The sequence below is a fragment of the Salmo salar genome, chromosome ssa12 (genome assembly GCF_905237065.1).
Source record: "Salmo salar chromosome ssa12, Ssal_v3.1, whole genome shotgun sequence".
In the NCBI taxonomy this organism is placed as follows: domain Eukaryota; kingdom Metazoa; phylum Chordata; class Actinopteri; order Salmoniformes; family Salmonidae; genus Salmo; species Salmo salar.
Window position 1 is genome coordinate 32,041,436 of NC_059453.1, and position 18,072 is coordinate 32,059,507.

Below are 18,072 nucleotides of genomic sequence, written 5' to 3' on the forward strand. Positions count from 1 at the left end.
TGCGTCAAATGAAGTGTGTGTCGCAGTGTGTGAGTGTCTAAACTAATGGATGTGTTGAAAGTGTGTGTGTGTCAGTGTGTGAGTCTAAACGTAGTGTTTTAAGTGTGTGTGTGTGAGTCTAAATTGAGTGTTTTAAGTGTGTGTGTGTGTGATTCTAAACTTTGTGTTTTAAGTGTGTGTGTGTGTGTGTGTGTGTGTGTGTGTGTGTGTGTGTGTGTGTGTGTGTGTGTGTGTGTGTGTGTGTGTGAGAGAGAGTCTAAATTTAGTGTTTTAAGTGTGTGTATGATTCTAAACTTTGTGTTTTAAGTGTGTGGGTGTGTGTGTGTGAGTCTAAACTTAGTGTTTTAAGTGTGTGAGTCTAAACTTAGTGTTAAGTGTGTGTGTGTATGTGTGAGAGTCTAAACTTAGTGTTTTAAGTGTGTGTGTGTGTGTGTGTGTGTGTGTGTGTGTGTGTGTGTGTGTGTGTGTGTGTGTGTGTGTGTGTGTGTGTGTGTGTGTGTGTGTGTGTGTGTGTGTGTGTGTGTCTAAACTTTGTGTTTTAAGTGTGTGTGTGTGTGTGTGTGTGTGTGTGTGTGTGTGTGTGTGTGTGTGTGTGTGTGTGTGTGTGTGTGTGTGTTTGAGAGTCTAAACTTAAGTGTTTTATGTGTGAGTGAGTGAGTCTAAACTTAGTATTTTAAGTGTGTGAGTCTAAACTTAGTGTTTTAAGTGTGTGTGTGAGAGTCTAAACTCAGTGTTTTAAGTGTGTGTGTGAGTCTAAACTTAGTGTGTGTGTGTGAGTCTAAACTCAGTGTTTTAAGTGTGTGTGTGTGAGTCTAAACTTAGTGTGTGTGAGTGAGTCTAAACTTAGTGTTTTAAGTGTGTGAGTGAGTCTAAACTTAGTGTTTTAAGTGTGTGTGTGTGAGTCTAAACTTAGTGTTTTAAGTGTGTGTGTGTGTGTGAGTCTAAACCTAGTGTTTTAAGTGTGTGTGAGTGTGTGAGTGTGTGAGTGTGCGCGTGTGGTAGATCTGGAAGTGACACTACAGTGAAGAGCTCTCTATAATACTGTGTGTCTCCAGTGCTCAGCTCCACTCATCGCTAACGTGCTAACTCCAGCAGAATACTAATGTTTAACCTGGTGCCCGTTAGCAGGGTGGTGGGGGGGGTTTGCGTGCCTGTGTGAGCGTGTGTGTGTGTGTGTGTTCGGGCACCTGTTGCGCTCTAACAAACCTGCGTGCCCACACACTGCCCTTCCACCAGCCAGTCCGAAGGGCACAGATGTCTGAGTGAGGGGGTTGAGGGTGGCACACAGGCTGGCACTGCCAACTACAGCCTCTACCCTCCCCTTTACCCCCGTCCCATCACGGCTGCATACTGTATCTTACCCCCTACTGTAGGTTGTAGGTCAGTCTACTCTCTAAGGAACACCAAGAGTGATGAGGTCATCACACACACACCACATAATGGGTGTTTAAGTGCTAGGATTGTTTTGTAAAGTACAGCATACATAGACTCTGTGAACACTGCTCATCAAACAGCCTGGGATTGAAGGGAGAAATGCAGTTCATGCTGGTCTCCCATAGCTCTCCTATACGCTCTTAGAAAAAGGGCTACAAAATGGTTTTCGGCAGTCCCTATAGGAGAACCCTTTTTGGTTCCAGGTAGAACCCTCATTGGAAGGGAACCTACATGGAACTCAAAACGGTTCTACTTGGAACCAAAATGGTTCTACCTGGAACCAACAAGGGTTCTTCAAAGGGTTATCCTATGGGGACAGCCGGAGAACCCTTTAGGTTCTAGATAGCAACGTGTTCTAAAAGCTTCACTCAGGCTGCATAGGAGAGATTCCCATTCCTCCCTCATTAGAAACATTTATTTATTTAACTAGGCAAGTCAGTTAAGAACTCATTCTTATTTACAATGACAGCCTAGGAACAGTGGGTTAACTGCCTTGTTCAGGGGCAGAACAACAGATTTTTACCTCGTCAGCTCTGGTATTCTGATCTTGCAACCTTGCGGTTACTAGTCCAACGCTCTAACCACTAGGCTACCTGCCGCTATTCAGTTTGCTTCTATTCAGTTTGTTTCTATATGTTTCTATTCAGTTTGTTTCTATATGTTTCTATTCAGTTTGTTTCTATATGCTTCTATTCAGTTTGTTTCTATATGTTTCTTTTCAGTTTGTTTCTATATGTTTCTATTCAGTTTGTTTCTATATGTTCCTTTTCAGTTTGTTTCTATATGTTTCTATTCAGCTTGTTTCTATATGTTCCTTTTCAGTTTGTTTCTATATGTTTCTATTCAGTTTGTTTCTATTCAGTTTGTTTCTATATGTTCCTTTTCAGTTTGTTTCTATATGTTTCTATTCAGTTTGTTTCTATTCAGTTTGTTTCTATATGTTCCTTTTCAGTTTGTTTCTATATGTTTCTATTCAGTTTGTTTCTATATGTTTCTATTCAGTTTGTTTCTTTTCAGTTTGTTTCTATATGTTCCTTTTCAGTTTGTTTCTATATGTTTCTATTCAGTTTGTTTCTATTCAGTTTGTTTCTATATGTTTCTTTTCAGTTTGTTTCTATATGTTTCTATTCAGTTTGTTTCTATTCAGTTTGTTTCTATATGTTTCTTTTCAGTTTGTTTCTATATGTTTCTATTCAGTTTGTTTCTATTCAGTTTGTTTCTATATGTTTCTTTTCAGTTTGTTTCTATATGTTTCTATTCAGTTTGTTTCTATTCAGTTTGTTTCTATATGTTTCTTTTCAGTTTGTTTCTATATGTTTCTTTTCAGTTTGTTTCTATATGTTTCTATTCAGTTTGTTTCTATTCAGTTTGTTTCTATATGTTTCTTTTCAGTTTGTTTCTATATGTTTCTATTCAGTTTGTTTCTATTCAGTTTGTTTCTATATGTTTCTTTTCAGTTTGTTTCTATATGTTTCTTTTCAGTTTGTTTCTATATGTTTCTATTCAGTTTGTTTCTATATGTTTCTATTCAGTTTGTTTCTATATGTTTCTATTCAGTTTGTTTCTATATGTTTCTTTTCAGTTTGTTTCTATATGTTTCTATTCAGTTTGTTTATCACTGCTTTTGAGCTTCAAAGCTCTCTTTCTTTGTCCAGAAATACTTTATTTCCATGCTCAGTGTTAGACTATGCTTCTGTGTTTGAGTATTTCAGTGCAACAGAACAAGGTGTGTTGTAGTAAATGGGGGTGGATGTGGTGTGTTCCTTCCTTCAGTTCAGATCACTTTCAGACTAAAACTCTGCATAAAAGTAAGTCATTATCATCAATGATAAGGGTTGTTACAGTTTGCCTCAGAGATGTTCTAGTTTAAAGAACTAGGTTAAAACTCAGGTGTTATACAGCTATCAGGAAAGGTTCAAACTGTCTTGACAGGGAAATGATTGAAATTCACTAGGAGGCCTTTGGGGGCGTCCCACAGTCAGTCAGGATTTCTCTAACACACACACACACACACACACACACACACACACACACACACACACACACTAACCTTGTAGGGACATACAATTCAGTCCCATTCAAAATCCTATTTTCCTAATCCCAACCTGCACTCTTAACTTTACCCTAACCCTAACCCAAGATAACCCTAACCCTAATTCTAGCTCCTAACCGTAACCCTAAAACTAACCCTAGGTCCTAACAATAACCCTTAACGTAATTATAACCCTAACACTAATTCTAACCTTAACCCTAAACCCCCTAGAGACAGCATTTGACCTTGTGGGGACCAACAAAATATCCCCAGTTGGTCAAATGTTTGTTTACTATTCACATACATGAACTAGAGATATATGCACTGAATATGCACTCACTGCACTGTAAGTCTCTCTGGATAACCGCCTCTGTTAAGTGGCGTATATAGTGTGTGGACCTGTTGAACTATTCTTGTGGGGACTTCTGGTCCCCACAAAAATAGTTCAACACGTCCACGCACACACGCACACACACACACACACACACACACACACACACACACACACACACACACACACACACACACACACACACACGCGCGCGTGTGCACACAGACTCTCTCTCTCTCTCTCAGTCTAGAGGTTCGACAGAGCAGGAATGGAACTTTTTGAAACCCCACTCTTTCCAAAGGTAGTCGGTTCAATTCCCTCAGGGATCACATAAATGAACTAGAACTATATGCACTCAGTATGCACTTTCTGCACTGTAAGTCTCTCTGGATAGCAGCCTCTGTTGAGTGGCATATATTATAGAAAATGTAAAACTGTGCACACAAGACACACACAGACAAAGACTCCTCTATTCCATGCTCTCCTGGGATCCCTTCCCTGTCCCTGTTTCTGCCACTGACAGGTGAAATAATGGTTATTCTCTCTCTATGTCTCTCTCCTTCCCTCTCCCTTTGTCTCTCGCTCCTTCCCTCTCCCCATCACTCTCTCTATCTCTCTCCCTTACTCCCTTTCTGTCTCTCTCCGCTCCAGGAAGTTATTCCTTTTCCCGGAGCATACACAATAAACAAACCAAACAAACTCAATCAAGGGAAACAGAATTTAATCCCCAGAACATTTTGAAAGGTTAAAAAGTGAATTGGAGAAGAATACATAATTGGGATTGCATCAGCGGAGAGAGTCAGAGACAGAGGCAGAGAGGGAGGAAGAGCAGGATCGAGGAAACGATAGGAAGCACAGGGGTCAGAGTTAAACGGTGGCAGGAGGACTCCCAAGTGTTTTATTATTTAGTTCTTTAGTTCCTGACATGTCGTCTACTGGTGGGGTAGACACACAAGCATACCAGAGAATGACAGTCAACACCTGATCTGGGATCAGATATTATCCACATATTAAGCACTCCATCACTGGGCTGTACACTGATCCCCTATCAGTATTAATCAGCACACACAGCAGCCTCTGTCTACCAATTACGTCATGATAAACGGCTTTGGACCAGCGCACTAAAACTGCAGTTAAAGCGTTGAAACATCTGGTGTAGAGATAGCACAGTATCACACAGGAGGAGAGAGGAGGAGACGACCGATCTAAAATAACAAATCCACGTCATGCGTTTGAGGCTCAAGACGGCTCCATTAATCAATACTGTGGAGGCTCTGTGTGGATGGACGCCCATCTGAGGCCTGTTGGCTTATTTTGGAGAGAGAAACGGGCGGAGACAAGATGTGAGGAAAGAAAGATGAGGGCCTGTTCTTTTATCACCTCTCGTTCGCTCCATCTTTCGATTTCTCCGGTCCTCTCTCTCTCTCTCTCTCTACCCCTTCTCTCGACCACTCCCTCTCTCTCCCTTTCACTTTTGTTTACCTTCACTCTTACTTAATCATGTTGCTGAGTGTGCATGAGACAATAATAGAGAAAACTGCATTCATTGACGGTGGTAACACAGGGAAGGTAAAGGGAGAACTCACTTTCATTCTTTCATGTAACTTCTTTCTTTCATTTGCAAAAACGGAATACCACTGAATTCCCTGACTTAACGTGGTAACAAGCAAAGGCAATAACAAAACAAGACAACCCCCCCTTCTCTCTTTCTCTCTCTACTGTACCTCTCTCTCTCTACCACTCTCTCTCTCTCTGCATGCTGGGAGTGTTTGGTGCATGCTGGGAATTGTATGAGCGTATGCGAGTGTTGTCTGGAGTTTGATCTCCTGTGTTTTCCTTCTTGTTTTCCTTTTCTTGGTGGTTTTCATTTTTCTATGCATGATTAAGGTGATTAGTTATTTGATTCATTTGTTGTGGTAGAATGAAGTATATTGTTTTTCTTGTCGAAATTGCCCTGGCTTTGGCGGGGATGTCGACCCACACGGGGGCGCCGTCCCTGTCACTTTGGCACGGCTTTAGGTGTGTTACTGAAGCTACGGTCACGGTGGAGGAGTTTCTGGTCGCCGTGGGAGACAAGGTAGGATATGAGAATGTTGCTTATGCGTCGCAGATGAGTAAAGCGGTGGTGGTTTTTCTTAAAGAAGAGAGTCTTGTTAATCGTATGGTTGAGCAAGGCGTACTTCTTAAAGGAATGTTTATTCAAGTTACGCCGCTTTTTTCTCCGTCAACAAGGGTAACGATTTTGAATGTACTGCCGTTTATTCCAAATGAGCTATTGGAGCGAGTTATTGAGGTTTGGGAAGTTTGCAAGTTCAATTAAGATTGTCCCATTGGGTTGCATACACCCAGCTTTGAAACAGGTTATGTTGTTTCAAACACCCGGCTGTTATGCGTCTGTTATGCAGCAGAAACACATTGTTGTAGGAGGTAAAGACAGATCTGGGGAGCCATTTTCTCAGACTGGGGAGGAGATGCCCAGTACGAGTGGTGGGGTGCAAGTGGGGAGTGTTGATAGTGATGTGGCTGAGATGAGTCAGGGGTCTGTGGCCTCAGTTGAGGAGGATCAGGAGAAGGATATGGATATCTCTCTTGATATGATAGCAGCTGGCGACGACTCAATTTATAATCTAGGGGAGATAAATGGGTTCCTGGATCCGACTTTTGGGAAATCTGTCAAATTGCAATTTTTTTTGTTGTTGATGTTGATGAGTTTGTGAGGTGAGCTGTGGCGTTACAGAAGACGGTGGGGTTAGACAAGTTGAGTGTGAAGAAGCATTTTCGCTTGAGGAAATGTGTTACCGCCGTCACGGCAGCAAAAGGTAGTGGGAAACGTGGTCAGGTTAAGAGAAAATTAAAACTGATGACGATCAGGCCTCATAGGGTGTTTTTTTCTCCTTGTCTGGTTTCTCTGTGGTGTTTTCTGCTTTTCCTTCCTCTTTTCTATACGGAGGTACTAAGGGTAGGTTCTCTCAGTATTAATGGGGGAAGGGACAGGAATAAGAGGGCTTAATGTAGTTTCTCTACAGGAGACACATAGTGATGAGGCTAATGAGGTTGACTGGGGTATGTGGTGGGAGGGGCAGCATATACTCAGTCATGGTGCTAATTTCAGCGCTGGGGTGGCAATTTAGTTTTCCTCAGGCTTAGGGGTGACTGTGGTATCTACAACAAAGATTGTCAAGGGTCGTGTTTTATTGGTCAAGGTGGATGCTATGTTATTATTATTATTTTTTTGATGTTTATGCTCCTAATGAGGGTACAGAGCGTATTGCCTTCGTCTCCCTGATGGGTAGGTGACCACGGATGACAGTGAAATGCGCCAACATGCCCTCTATAAGGCGGTGGATTGTGATTCTCTGTGCGCTGAACAGTCGTTACATGGACTTCCTCAATTTGGCCCTGAGCAGAGAGCTGCTTTGGACACTGACATTACTCTGAAGGAGCTGTCCACAGCAGTTACGCAGCTCTCATCAGGCCGAGCCTCTGGCATCAATGGTTCACCATCTGACTTCTAGAAGCACTTTTGGGGGTCTATTGGGGGGGATTTTTATGAAGTGGTGTGTGAATCTTTTCATGAGGGTTCTCTTCCTGTACCCTGTCAACGTGCTGTGCTTTCATTGTTGCCAAAAAGGGGGGATTTGGCTCTTCTAAAAAATTGGCGACCTGTTGCATTGCTGTGTGCAGAATCTAAAACTGTATCTAAATGTCTCTCAAACAGGTTGAAAGAATATCTGGGGCTGTTGGTCCACAAGGACCAGTCTTACTGTAAACCTGACCGGTCTATTGTTGATAACTTGTTTCTAATAAGAGATGTTTTAGACATTTGTAAACTGTCTGATGTGAATGTGGATTTGCTTTCTTTGGATCAGGAGAAGGCCTTTGACCATGTGGACCACCATGTGGACCACCAGTTCAAAACAATGAAAGCCTTTGGGTTTGGGGATGTTTTTTATGTCTTGGGTGAGTTTACTGTATGCTGGACCCTTATGTATGGTGAAGGTGGGGGTGGTTTGAGTTGCCCCATCCCCGTCCAAAGGGGCATCAGGCAGGGATGCCCAATTTCAGGGAAGTTATATTGTCTGGCGATGGAACCAATGTTTTGTTTTTTAAGAGCGAGGCTTACTGGTTTCTCTGTGCCAGGGGTTATGAAGGGTCCCACGATAGCACTGTCTGCGTATGCAGATGACGTGACAGTTAATATTATAGGGGGTGAGGATGTTAAGATTCTCTCAAATGCTTTAAAGGTGTAAGAGGGGGCCTCCTCAGCTAGAGTCAATTGGGGAAAGAGCGAATCACTGTGGGCAGGTCAGCTTCAGACGGGGTCCGCTCCACGGTTACCAGGTGGGCTTCAGTGGGGCAGAGATGGGATGAAGATTGGGGGGTTTTCTTGGCTCCGATGTCTTTCAGAAAAAGAACTGGGAGGGTGTAGTGGAGAAAGTGTGTGCCAGATTGTCAAGGTGGAAATAAGTGCTACCTCAGATGTCTTATAGGGGAAGGGTGCTGGTAGCCAATAATCTAGTTGCCTCTACCCTGTGGCACAGACTAATGATTTTACAGCCATCAGAGGCTGTTGATAACAGAGCTTCAGAGGACCCTTGTCAATTTCCTCTGGTCGGGACAACACTAGATTAAAGTTGCAGCCCTGTACCTGCCACTGCACGAGGGTGGGCAAGACCCGGTGGACATTTCTTCCAGAATCATGGCTTTCCGGCTTCAAGCAGCACAGAGACTGTTGTACAGAGACGGTTCTAGCTGGGTCGACACAGCCTATACAGTGATGAGGAGAGCAGGCTGTTTGCGCTTAGACAAGCACCTTTTCCTCTTAAAGCTAGAGGGGAGTGATTTGTCTGGCATGACTCCATTTTATGAGTTTTTGTCAAGTCCCGTAAGGTCGGCACGCCACCAGAGACGTGGCTTTATGAAGAGCCTCTTTTTTTACAACACTGCCATCCAGTCCCGTGCTCTGGGTTCAGCCAGCCCACGTTCATGCCTGTTAAGTGTGGGGCGTACCAAGCTGGGTCATCTGATGCGGAGCAGGAGCAGATCGTTGGAGGAGCTGGGAGAAAGAGCGGGGATCCGATCCTCTCTTACCGAGGAAGGTCATAGCTGAGGTCTGCGATTCCTTGCCAGTACTTCAATCAGCAGTATGTGACTGACACTTCCAATTCTGATCGATGGACGGAGGGTCTGGATTATACGTTCCCTGCGCTGAATGTTAGTGCTGCGGCGGGGGCATTAGAGGAGAACATGGGGATGCTACTTTCCTTCGATACCCCGGAGCTGGGGGAGCTCAAGGCGGTGAGAAAGAAGGCCATGTACAAAATCTGTGTAAAAGTGTCCTGTGTTTCTTCCCTGGAAGGGGTAAAATCGGCAAGGTGGGCGGTTGTGTTTGCCTATTGAAAAGAGGACGGCTGACCTCCAATGGGGGATAATACATGGAGCCATAGCCACCAATATGCATCTGGTACACCTGGATCCTACTGTTGGAGAGGGGTGTCCATTCTGTGCTGAGTCTGAAACTCTGGCACATCTATTGATGTGTAACCATGGTTTTGTTTGAGTGTTTATTGTGTTGTGGGTTCCCAGGCCCAATAAAGGTTATTTAAAACTCAAAACTCTCAATCTCTCTCAATCTCTCTCATCTCTACCTTCTTCTGTTCCCTCCAGCGTTGGCGCAGCTTGGCGTGGAGGCGCTGGGCGGCCGTGCCCCACTGTGATGCCAGCCTCCTCATGCGGCGCTTCATGAAGCTCAGGGACTCTTTGCCCGTGCCAACCTGGTCTAGCAGAGATGACAGGTCTGTACGGAATGCAGCCTATAGGGAGGGAGAGGGAGAGGGAGAGGGAGGTCAATTTTCCCCCCCATTTTTATCTTAAAAAAATGTATATTATCTAAAATCCAAAACAATAAAAGCCTATAACTTTACAGAGATGCAGAGAGAGTGTAAGTAGTGAAGAAAGACACAAGAAGAGGGTGAGAGATGGAGAGAGTGTGGGAGGAAGGATGAGAAGAGAGGAGGTCAACTGGAGCGACCTACAGATACACTGAATATGGCATTACATGATAGCTACCCACACAGGCTCCTCTCCCACATTCCCTCTGCAATAGGAACACAGTAGTTCAGAGGAGCGTGTGCAGCCTGTGTTCTCTGGGGAGATAGTACTACAAGCTAAGTCTCTAGAGGAAACTGTGCTAGTTAAACGGCTATGACTGTGGAGTCTAAAAGTTTCTCTCCCTCTGTCCATCACATACACGCAAACACATGACGCATCCCTTTTAACCCTCTAACATGTGAACAGTCCAACTACACACCACTCAAGTCACAACGTCACAGTCCTACTGTTATGGACACACACACACACACACACACACACACACACACACACACACACACACACACACACACACACACACACACACACACACACACACACACACACACACACACACACACACACACACACACACACACACACACACATACCTATATGCTTGCTCAAAGACCCTGCTATAAATGGTCTAGATTATCTAGCTAACAGAGCCACTACTGTAATTAGGAATGTTGCCAAACCCTAATAAGCTATTCAATACTAAAGTACAGCAGAGAATTCACACAAACACACTCAGCATTCACACTCACACACTCAGATCACACACACACAAAGGCACACACAGACACATACACACACACCTTGTGTTCAGGGATCGCTCTCTGTGTGTCGGCATCTCTGAACCTGGTTAATAGCTGTGCAGGGATTGTTTAGAATAAGTAGCACATATTGACTCAGCCTTGAACACCGTTCTGCAAATAGTATCAGGCACTGAGCTGTATGTTTGAGTGTAAAGAGTTCATCTGTGCTGCGTGTGGAGTTGGCTATACAGCAGCACAATGAGAGAGGGAGCTGAGGGAGGAGATGGAGGAGAGAGATGAACACAGTAAAACAATTAGCAGAGAACGCGGTCATGTGCTCATATGAATGTGTTTTCATATCTACCATGCAAGCTTATAAAGTGTAAGTATGAAGATTCATTTGACTATTGGCTGTGCTCTTTGTGTGAATTAGTGTGTGTAAGTGCTTAAACATGTAAGCTTTAGCCATGCGTCTCTTTGCAGGGCTCGTGTGTATATGGGCATCTGCTTTTGTGAGTGCATGAGTCTTCCTTCGTGTGTGTGTGTGTGTGTGTGTGTGTGTGTGTGTGTGTGTGTGTGTGTGTGTGTGTGTGTGTGTGTGTGTGTGTGTGTGTGTGTGTGTGTGTGTGTGTGTGTGTGTGTGTGTGTGTGTGTGTGTGTGTGTGTGTGTGTCCCTCTTACCAGTCTCTTGACAGTGGTTGTTCGGTGTCTGTGTGTGTATGGATGGTAGGAAGGGTTCTGTGTGTGTATGGATGGTGGGAGGGGTTCTGTGTGTGTATGGAGGGTGGGAGGGGTTCTGTGTGTGTATGGATGTTGGGGAGGTGTTCTGTGTGTGTGTGAATGGTAGGAAGGGTTCTGTGTGTGTATGGATGGTAGGAAGGGTTCTGTGTGTGTATGGAGGGTGGGAGGGGTTCTGTGTGTGTATGGATGGTAGGAAGGGTTCTGTGTGTGTATGGATGGTAGGAAGGGTTCTGTGTGTGTATGGATGGTAGGAAGGGTTCTGTGTGTGTATGGATGGTAGGAAGGGTTCTGTGTGTGTATGGATGGTAGGAAGGGTTCTGTGTGTGTATGGAGGGTGGGAGGGGTTCTGTGTGTGTATGGATGGTAGGAAGGGTTCTGTGTGTGTATGGATGGTAGGAAGGGTTCTGTGTGTGTATGGATGGTAGGAAGGGTTCTGTGTGTGTGTGTGTCTCACCTGTCTCTTGGTGGTGGTGGTCTGGTGTGTGTGTGTGTGGACGGTGGGGGGGCTGCTGTGGTTCCTCCAGGCCAGAGGGGGGCAGAACCACTCCACCTCGCTCAGGTAGATAAGGAAGGAGCAGTCGGAGCCGTCCACCCCGTAGAAGGCATAGCACGGGTCTGACGTCCAGCGGGCACGCATCCACTGGTGATACACAGGTCAACGTTTAATGGTCAGGTGACTTTGACTTTGTTAAACACAAATAAAATGATAAAATAATTGCCACATATTAAAACAAAAGGGAGTTTTCTACTCCTTGGTTATAGATTAGCTGTACTTAAGTTCAAATGTACAGTTAGATGGAATTGCAGGTTATAAGTCATTTTCCCTCTGATTTTTTCACTGAGCTAATTTCAGGTCTGCTGAGCGCGAACTTGAATGTTGTGAAAGTTCTGTGCAACTTCCAGCGCACGTTTACTGTGAACACTGAGACTGTACCCGCTTTAACTTACACTTATAACAGTGGCCACGTAGGCTACTGTAGCTACTGTAGAGTGGCCTACCATCAAAAGCAATGAAGAAAACGCATCCCATCACATTTTAACATGGAAATAGCTGTTCTATCATTCAGCCTACAGTAGCAGCCAATGTGTGGTGTTGAATGTAGGCCGACATTCCATGAGACTTTTGAGAAAAAAAACATACAGGACTTCACATTAACCTGTTTATCCACTTGTCCTTCAGACAAGGATGTGACTGAAAATGTTGTTGTGTTGTTGGATACCAGAAACCTCTTTACAAAATAAAATGCATTATTAAAATGTACCATTATTACAGAGAATCAGACAAATTATGCTACCCTCTGCCTATTGGCTACTTAGCTTATTCAAGCCTGTCTCAAAATACAAAACTGCCCCTTTAAGACAAAAAAAGACTGTTTACCTGACACGCTTTTCAAAGATGTCTAGAAATGTACACGTTTTGTGCTCTTACAGGAAGCAATCACTCCCCCATTGCTAACTACAAATTATCTATAACTGGGCTAATAACTCACTAACTATCAAAGGATATGAACAAATGTGCACACATGGCTACATGCAGCTCTCTCTTTAATTTCAAAACAAGCACATCTACTCACGACCGCTCATGCTGTAAACATAGTCCAGTTTAAAGTGATTGGCACAGATCCATATATGGCAATGGTCTATTTGCATATAGGCCTATTCCAGCTCAGATTGGTTATGCCTCACAAGTCTGTGTAGAGTACGAGCTGAGTTCTCTACCGCACCTGCTGTCTCCAACTCTGAATGATCGGCTATGAAAAGCCAACTGACATTTACTCCTGAGGTGCTGACCTGTTGCACCCTCTACAACCACTCTGATTATTATTATTTGACCCTGCTGGTCATCTATGAACGTTTGAACATCTTGGCCATGTTCTGTTATAATCTCTACCCGGCACAGCCAGAAAAGGACTGGCCACCCCTCAGAGCCTGGTTCCTCTCTAGGTTTCTTTCTAGGTTCCTGCCTTTCTAGGGAATTTTTCCAAGCCACCGTGCTTCTACATCTGCATTTTGTGACATCCACTGATGTAAAGGGCTTTATAAATACATTTGAATGATTGATTGAGTCATGCATATCAATGCAATTGAATCCTACTCTGATGCGTTCTACCTACAACAAAATCTCTTTGTTTTGTTTCGGTATGTTGCATTGATTCAATCACAATTCCCAAGGTAAAGGGAAACGTTGATAGTGTTAACAAAGGGGGAAACCTCTAGAAAGTTGAGTGAAGTTCAATCTCGTGCTTCTCTGCGCGGGCTGATATTTATTCTGCACTGCAGTCCTCGGAAGCTTAGAGGGAACATTGGTAATAAGATATCAGGAGAATCTCTTATACCCTAGCTAGATAGACAGAGAGAAACTCACATCGACTTTTCCAGGGCAGTCTGGGTAACGGGGGTCTCTGGGTACCTCACACTGGCCTGATGAGCCGTCTCTCACCGCTGAAGAGAAGAGACACACACATCATAGTTACACACGGTGGAGATATAGAACACACACATCATAGTTACAGAACACACACATCATAGTTACACACGGTGGAGATATAGAACACACACATCATAGTTACAGAACACACACATCATAGTTACACACGGTGGAGATATAGAACACACACATCATAGTTACAGAACACACACATCATAGTTACACACGGTGGAGATATAGAACACACACATCATAGTTACAGAACACACACATCATAGTTACACACGGTGGAGATAAAGAACACACACATCATAATTACACTGTGGAGATATAGAACACACACATCATAATTACACTGTGGAGACATAGAAAACACATCATAGTCATACAGACTCTTTAAGCCTCATATCTATGCCTACATCACCTTGAATAGCAACAGAATACTTATTCTGTGAAGACAATAGACATCCTTAAAACAGACATTTAACAACATTTTCAGCAAACCATATGTACCATTAGTTCCCATGCAACATCAGGCCTGCTTTGGTGCACACTGTTCACCGTGGGGTACAGAAATACAACCCCTTGTCACTGCTGTCACCCCTCCCGGGCTAACGGTACAATGTGTATCCGCTTACTCACGCTGCGCTCACTGCATTAATTGGTCCATTGAGTTGACTAACTGCCTCCCTGCAGCTGGGGGCCTACAGCCAGGAAGAGAGACTGGAGTTGAAACAGGAAGTTCCAGCAGTATGGATGGGAGAAGACGGGAAGTTAGACTGATGAGGTTTCGGTCTTGGACTCAGGAAGGAGAGAGAGATCTCCTGCTTCTTCTCCATCCCTCTCACGTCCACTCTCTCTATCTCCCCTACCTCTTTGTCTATCCCTCCATCTATATATATATATATATATACACTCCTCTCTCTGGACCTTAAACATTCTCTGACTGCTTCCATGTGTCTAATGAAGGCTTCGTCTCTCTCTATCTCAGTCACTCCATCCCTCAAGCTTCTCTCCTCTCAAACACGCCACATATTTCCCAGCGACACATTTCGGCGCCTTCCATTTGACTACAACAATAATAACCGTCACAATGGCCACCATTAAATGTGCGGCGGGCTAATTAGATAAAAACTCGGACAAAAACAAAAAAGCGGTGGCTGGGAGGGAGGCGCGAATTCCAACTTCCGAGCACATCGTCTTGGGTGTCTCTCTCGGCCACGAGATGAATCACCGACGCGCTCGAGTCGAAACGCACAATAAAGTCCACCGAGTGTGGTTTGTATTAATCTGTGATTAATAAAAGCGGTTGTGGTTCTGCCCTCACGTCTTCACCGTGAAAGCAAAGGGAGATAAAACTAATTACCTCTGATAACGATTTGCTGTTGGTTGAGGAGAGGGAGAAGGAGGGAAGAAGAGTTGATTAAGGACTGTCGACTGAGTTCCCTTGATAAACGCCCGTGTGTGTGTCTTCCTGTGTGTATGTTTCCAGCGCAATCGGAATCATTTGTGCCGGTAGTGAAATGATTTCTGATTTGATTAAAAAAGGAGGAGATGGGCAGAAGGAGTCAACAGCAGTGGAGGGAAAGCAATAAAATGGAGACGGGAATAAAGGAAGACTCTACGGCTGGCTGTACTGTTGATCTGTTATATTAGACTAGATCTTACTTTTATTTCCCACACATCAATTCATTTCATACGGAAATCACTTGTCCTGTTGCACTTTGAATGGCTGCTGTATTTTAGATCTGAGGTGTAAAAGTCTGACGTGTTTTGCCGTTTGAAAGTTTGGACTTGACGTTCTGATTACCGGCGAAGGATTACAGCGTTTAGTGTTTTCATAGAGTGCTGAGAACCTTTTCACACCGCTTGAGCCGAACCGACCAGAGCCAAGATGCACTGAGCTGGCCTAGTTAGCCATCCACCATAGTTGCCGCCATAGTTGCTGGAACCGCGCTGGAAAGGACAATGTTCATAGAAAGTAAGGTTTGGGCCACCGCAATGATGTGAATAAGACATGGGCAGTTCTATATGTATTGCACAACAATAACCTAGTCCGTAATGTTAGTGTTATAACATTGTACCTCTGCCGGCGGCCATGCTGTTCTGGAGGATCTGTTCCACTCTGACCGCCATGTTGGACACGTTCTGAGCTATAGCCTGGATCCTCTCTACCAGGCCTGCTGGCTGGAACCTGCACACACACAGACCAAAAAGACACAATCATACAAAGTGAGAAACAGACTTTGGGCTGCTCTTTCATCCCATACTGTGTCGAGACAGACAGAGAACAACATCAGTGTCACCTCAAACTCCGTACCATCTGACTGGATGACTTAACAACGCTAATAAAAGTTGAGCAGAATAAAGAGCTTGTACTTATACATCTCTCTTTCTCTCTCTCTCTCTCTCTCGTTCTCTCTGTTGCTCTCTCGCTCTCCCCCTCCCTCTCTTTCCTACAGATGTAAGACAGTGTTAACAGGCTGCCGAAGAGGCTAATTGTGAGGCACTTGGTTGGAGCGTGAAATAGAAAAAGCCCCATACCGCCTGCTGTAACAGCCAATACAATTTCCCCTGCAGGATAAGATGGCTCCCTTGCATATTTAACACCAGTCCTCAGTTCAGATGAGAGAGTAAAGGGAGAAGGGAGGGGCGGTTTGGGAAGGAGTTTAAGTTTACAGAGGTGTGCAATACCCACTAACTGTTTTGCCCAGTCAGCAGGCAGCATTAACCCCCACTAACAGAGATAATGATCAGAGAGAGGATCAGGGAGTGTGTGTGCTCTCTGTAAATGAGGTAGAGGATAGACTACTGAGCTGCCTAATTGACTAACTGTCTGTCCACAGTGATGGGGAGTTAGCTACAGAAAGAGAAACGGTCTTAGGGGAGGAAATTAAACTCATTCTAGACTAGTGTTCTCAGGCTGTGGCTGGTTTAAAGTACAAGCTGTAGACAGCTGTAAAGGATACAAAAAGCAGTGACCTAATTTATCTAATAATAGTACTATATTTTGGACTTTATTGTGTTTATCCTTGATAGTTTTTAAATATACATACTGTACGTATTGATGTTTCAACGTGGTGACATCATATATTTCATGTTTTATTTGATTTGATTTCACCTTTATTTCACTAGGCAAGTCAGTTAAGAACAAATTCTTATTTACAATGACGGCCTACACCGGCCAAACCAGTACCAGTCAAAGGTTTAGACACACCTACTCATTCCAGGGTTTTTCTTTGTTTTGTACTATTTTCTACATTGTAGAATAATAGTGAAGACATCAAAACTATGAAATAACACACATGGAATCATGTAGTAACCAAAAAAAGTGTTAAACAAATCAAAACATATTTTATTCATATTTTTCTACCTAAAAGGGGTACTAAAATGAAAAATCAAATAGCTAAATGATCCATAGTATGACCATCTTAAAAACAATTCCATATGTCAGCTTAGAACCACTTTGTTTCGGAGAGTTGTTGTGGAGGGAGGAGAGTTATTGAACAGTCTCATTGAGGGGGTTAGATGGTTCACCTGAGGTGGTTAAAGCCAGCTAGGCTGGGAACAGGACCAAAGCACAGAGTACAGCCCTCTGACTGAGCACACTAGGATTAATGGCCGTGCACAAAGGACACAGAGAGGGACACACACACATGCACGCTCACACATACTGTACGCACAGGAACGCGCACACATTTACAGTCGGCGACTGCCGCGGAAGGAACAAGCCACGTCTCTCTCTGCTCCAGTAGACTGCGATTCCTATTACATCAATCATCTCTACTTCTAATCTCCCTCTCCCTCTCTTTTCTCTATTTCACTTACTTTCTACACTCACTCTCGCTAGCTGTCGGATTCCCCTCTCTCCTTCTCTCTTTCTCTCTCCCTCCCGTGAGTTCGCTCCGTCAAGTTATTCCTTTTCTGGGAACACACAAGAAACAAACCAAACGAACCCAAACAGGGGAAACGGAATTGAATGATTGAATCACCAAAACCTATTTCCTCACCCTACTCCATGTTGCTCTCTTTTTCTCCCTCTCTTCTCTAGCTTGTCTGTTTAATAGTAAAGGAGGCGTCTGCCTCCGTTCAATCCAGAGAAATATGTTATTCTGAAGAGCGTGCCCTCCCAGTACATCAAATATGTATACGCCTGTAATCTTTCATCATAATTATCATTTAATGTGGCTCTGTAACAATTTTGGTTTCCCTCCTCATAAGGCATGGGCCGAAGACAGTGGGATATTTCTTGATTGTGTGATGTCACGTAATACAGGAGAACTCTCTCTGGTTATTTCTCTCTTCCTCCGTCTTTTGCCTCACAACAGTATTGCTCTTCTTTCTTATTTCACCCTCCTCTCTCTCTCTCTCTCTCTCTCTCTTTCCCACTTTCCTCTCTCTGCTCTCTGCCCACTCCACTATCCTCCTCTCAATCTCCCTATCGGTCTGTTTCTTCTCTTTCAGTCTCTTTCTCTCC

The 18,072-nt window shown here is 44.0% G+C and overlaps 1 protein-coding gene across 3 annotated transcripts in view; it reads right to left on the minus strand.

Moving 5' to 3' along the window:
* LOC106564922 (alpha-1,6-mannosylglycoprotein 6-beta-N-acetylglucosaminyltransferase B) overlaps positions 1 to 18,072 on the minus strand; it is a 145,452-nt gene that overhangs the window by 71,285 nt on the left and 56,095 nt on the right. For all 3 annotated transcript variants that reach the window (XM_014131446.1, XM_045691265.1, XM_014131445.1), the window contains 4 exons: positions 15,680 to 15,789; positions 13,533 to 13,609; positions 11,622 to 11,807; positions 9,446 to 9,610 (listed from right to left, as the gene is read on the minus strand). In XM_014131446.1, coding sequence (XP_013986921.1) covers positions 9,446 to 9,610; positions 11,622 to 11,807; positions 13,533 to 13,609; positions 15,680 to 15,789 — 538 coding nt within the window. The remainder of the gene's footprint in view (positions 1 to 9,445; positions 9,611 to 11,621; positions 11,808 to 13,532; positions 13,610 to 15,679; positions 15,790 to 18,072) is intronic.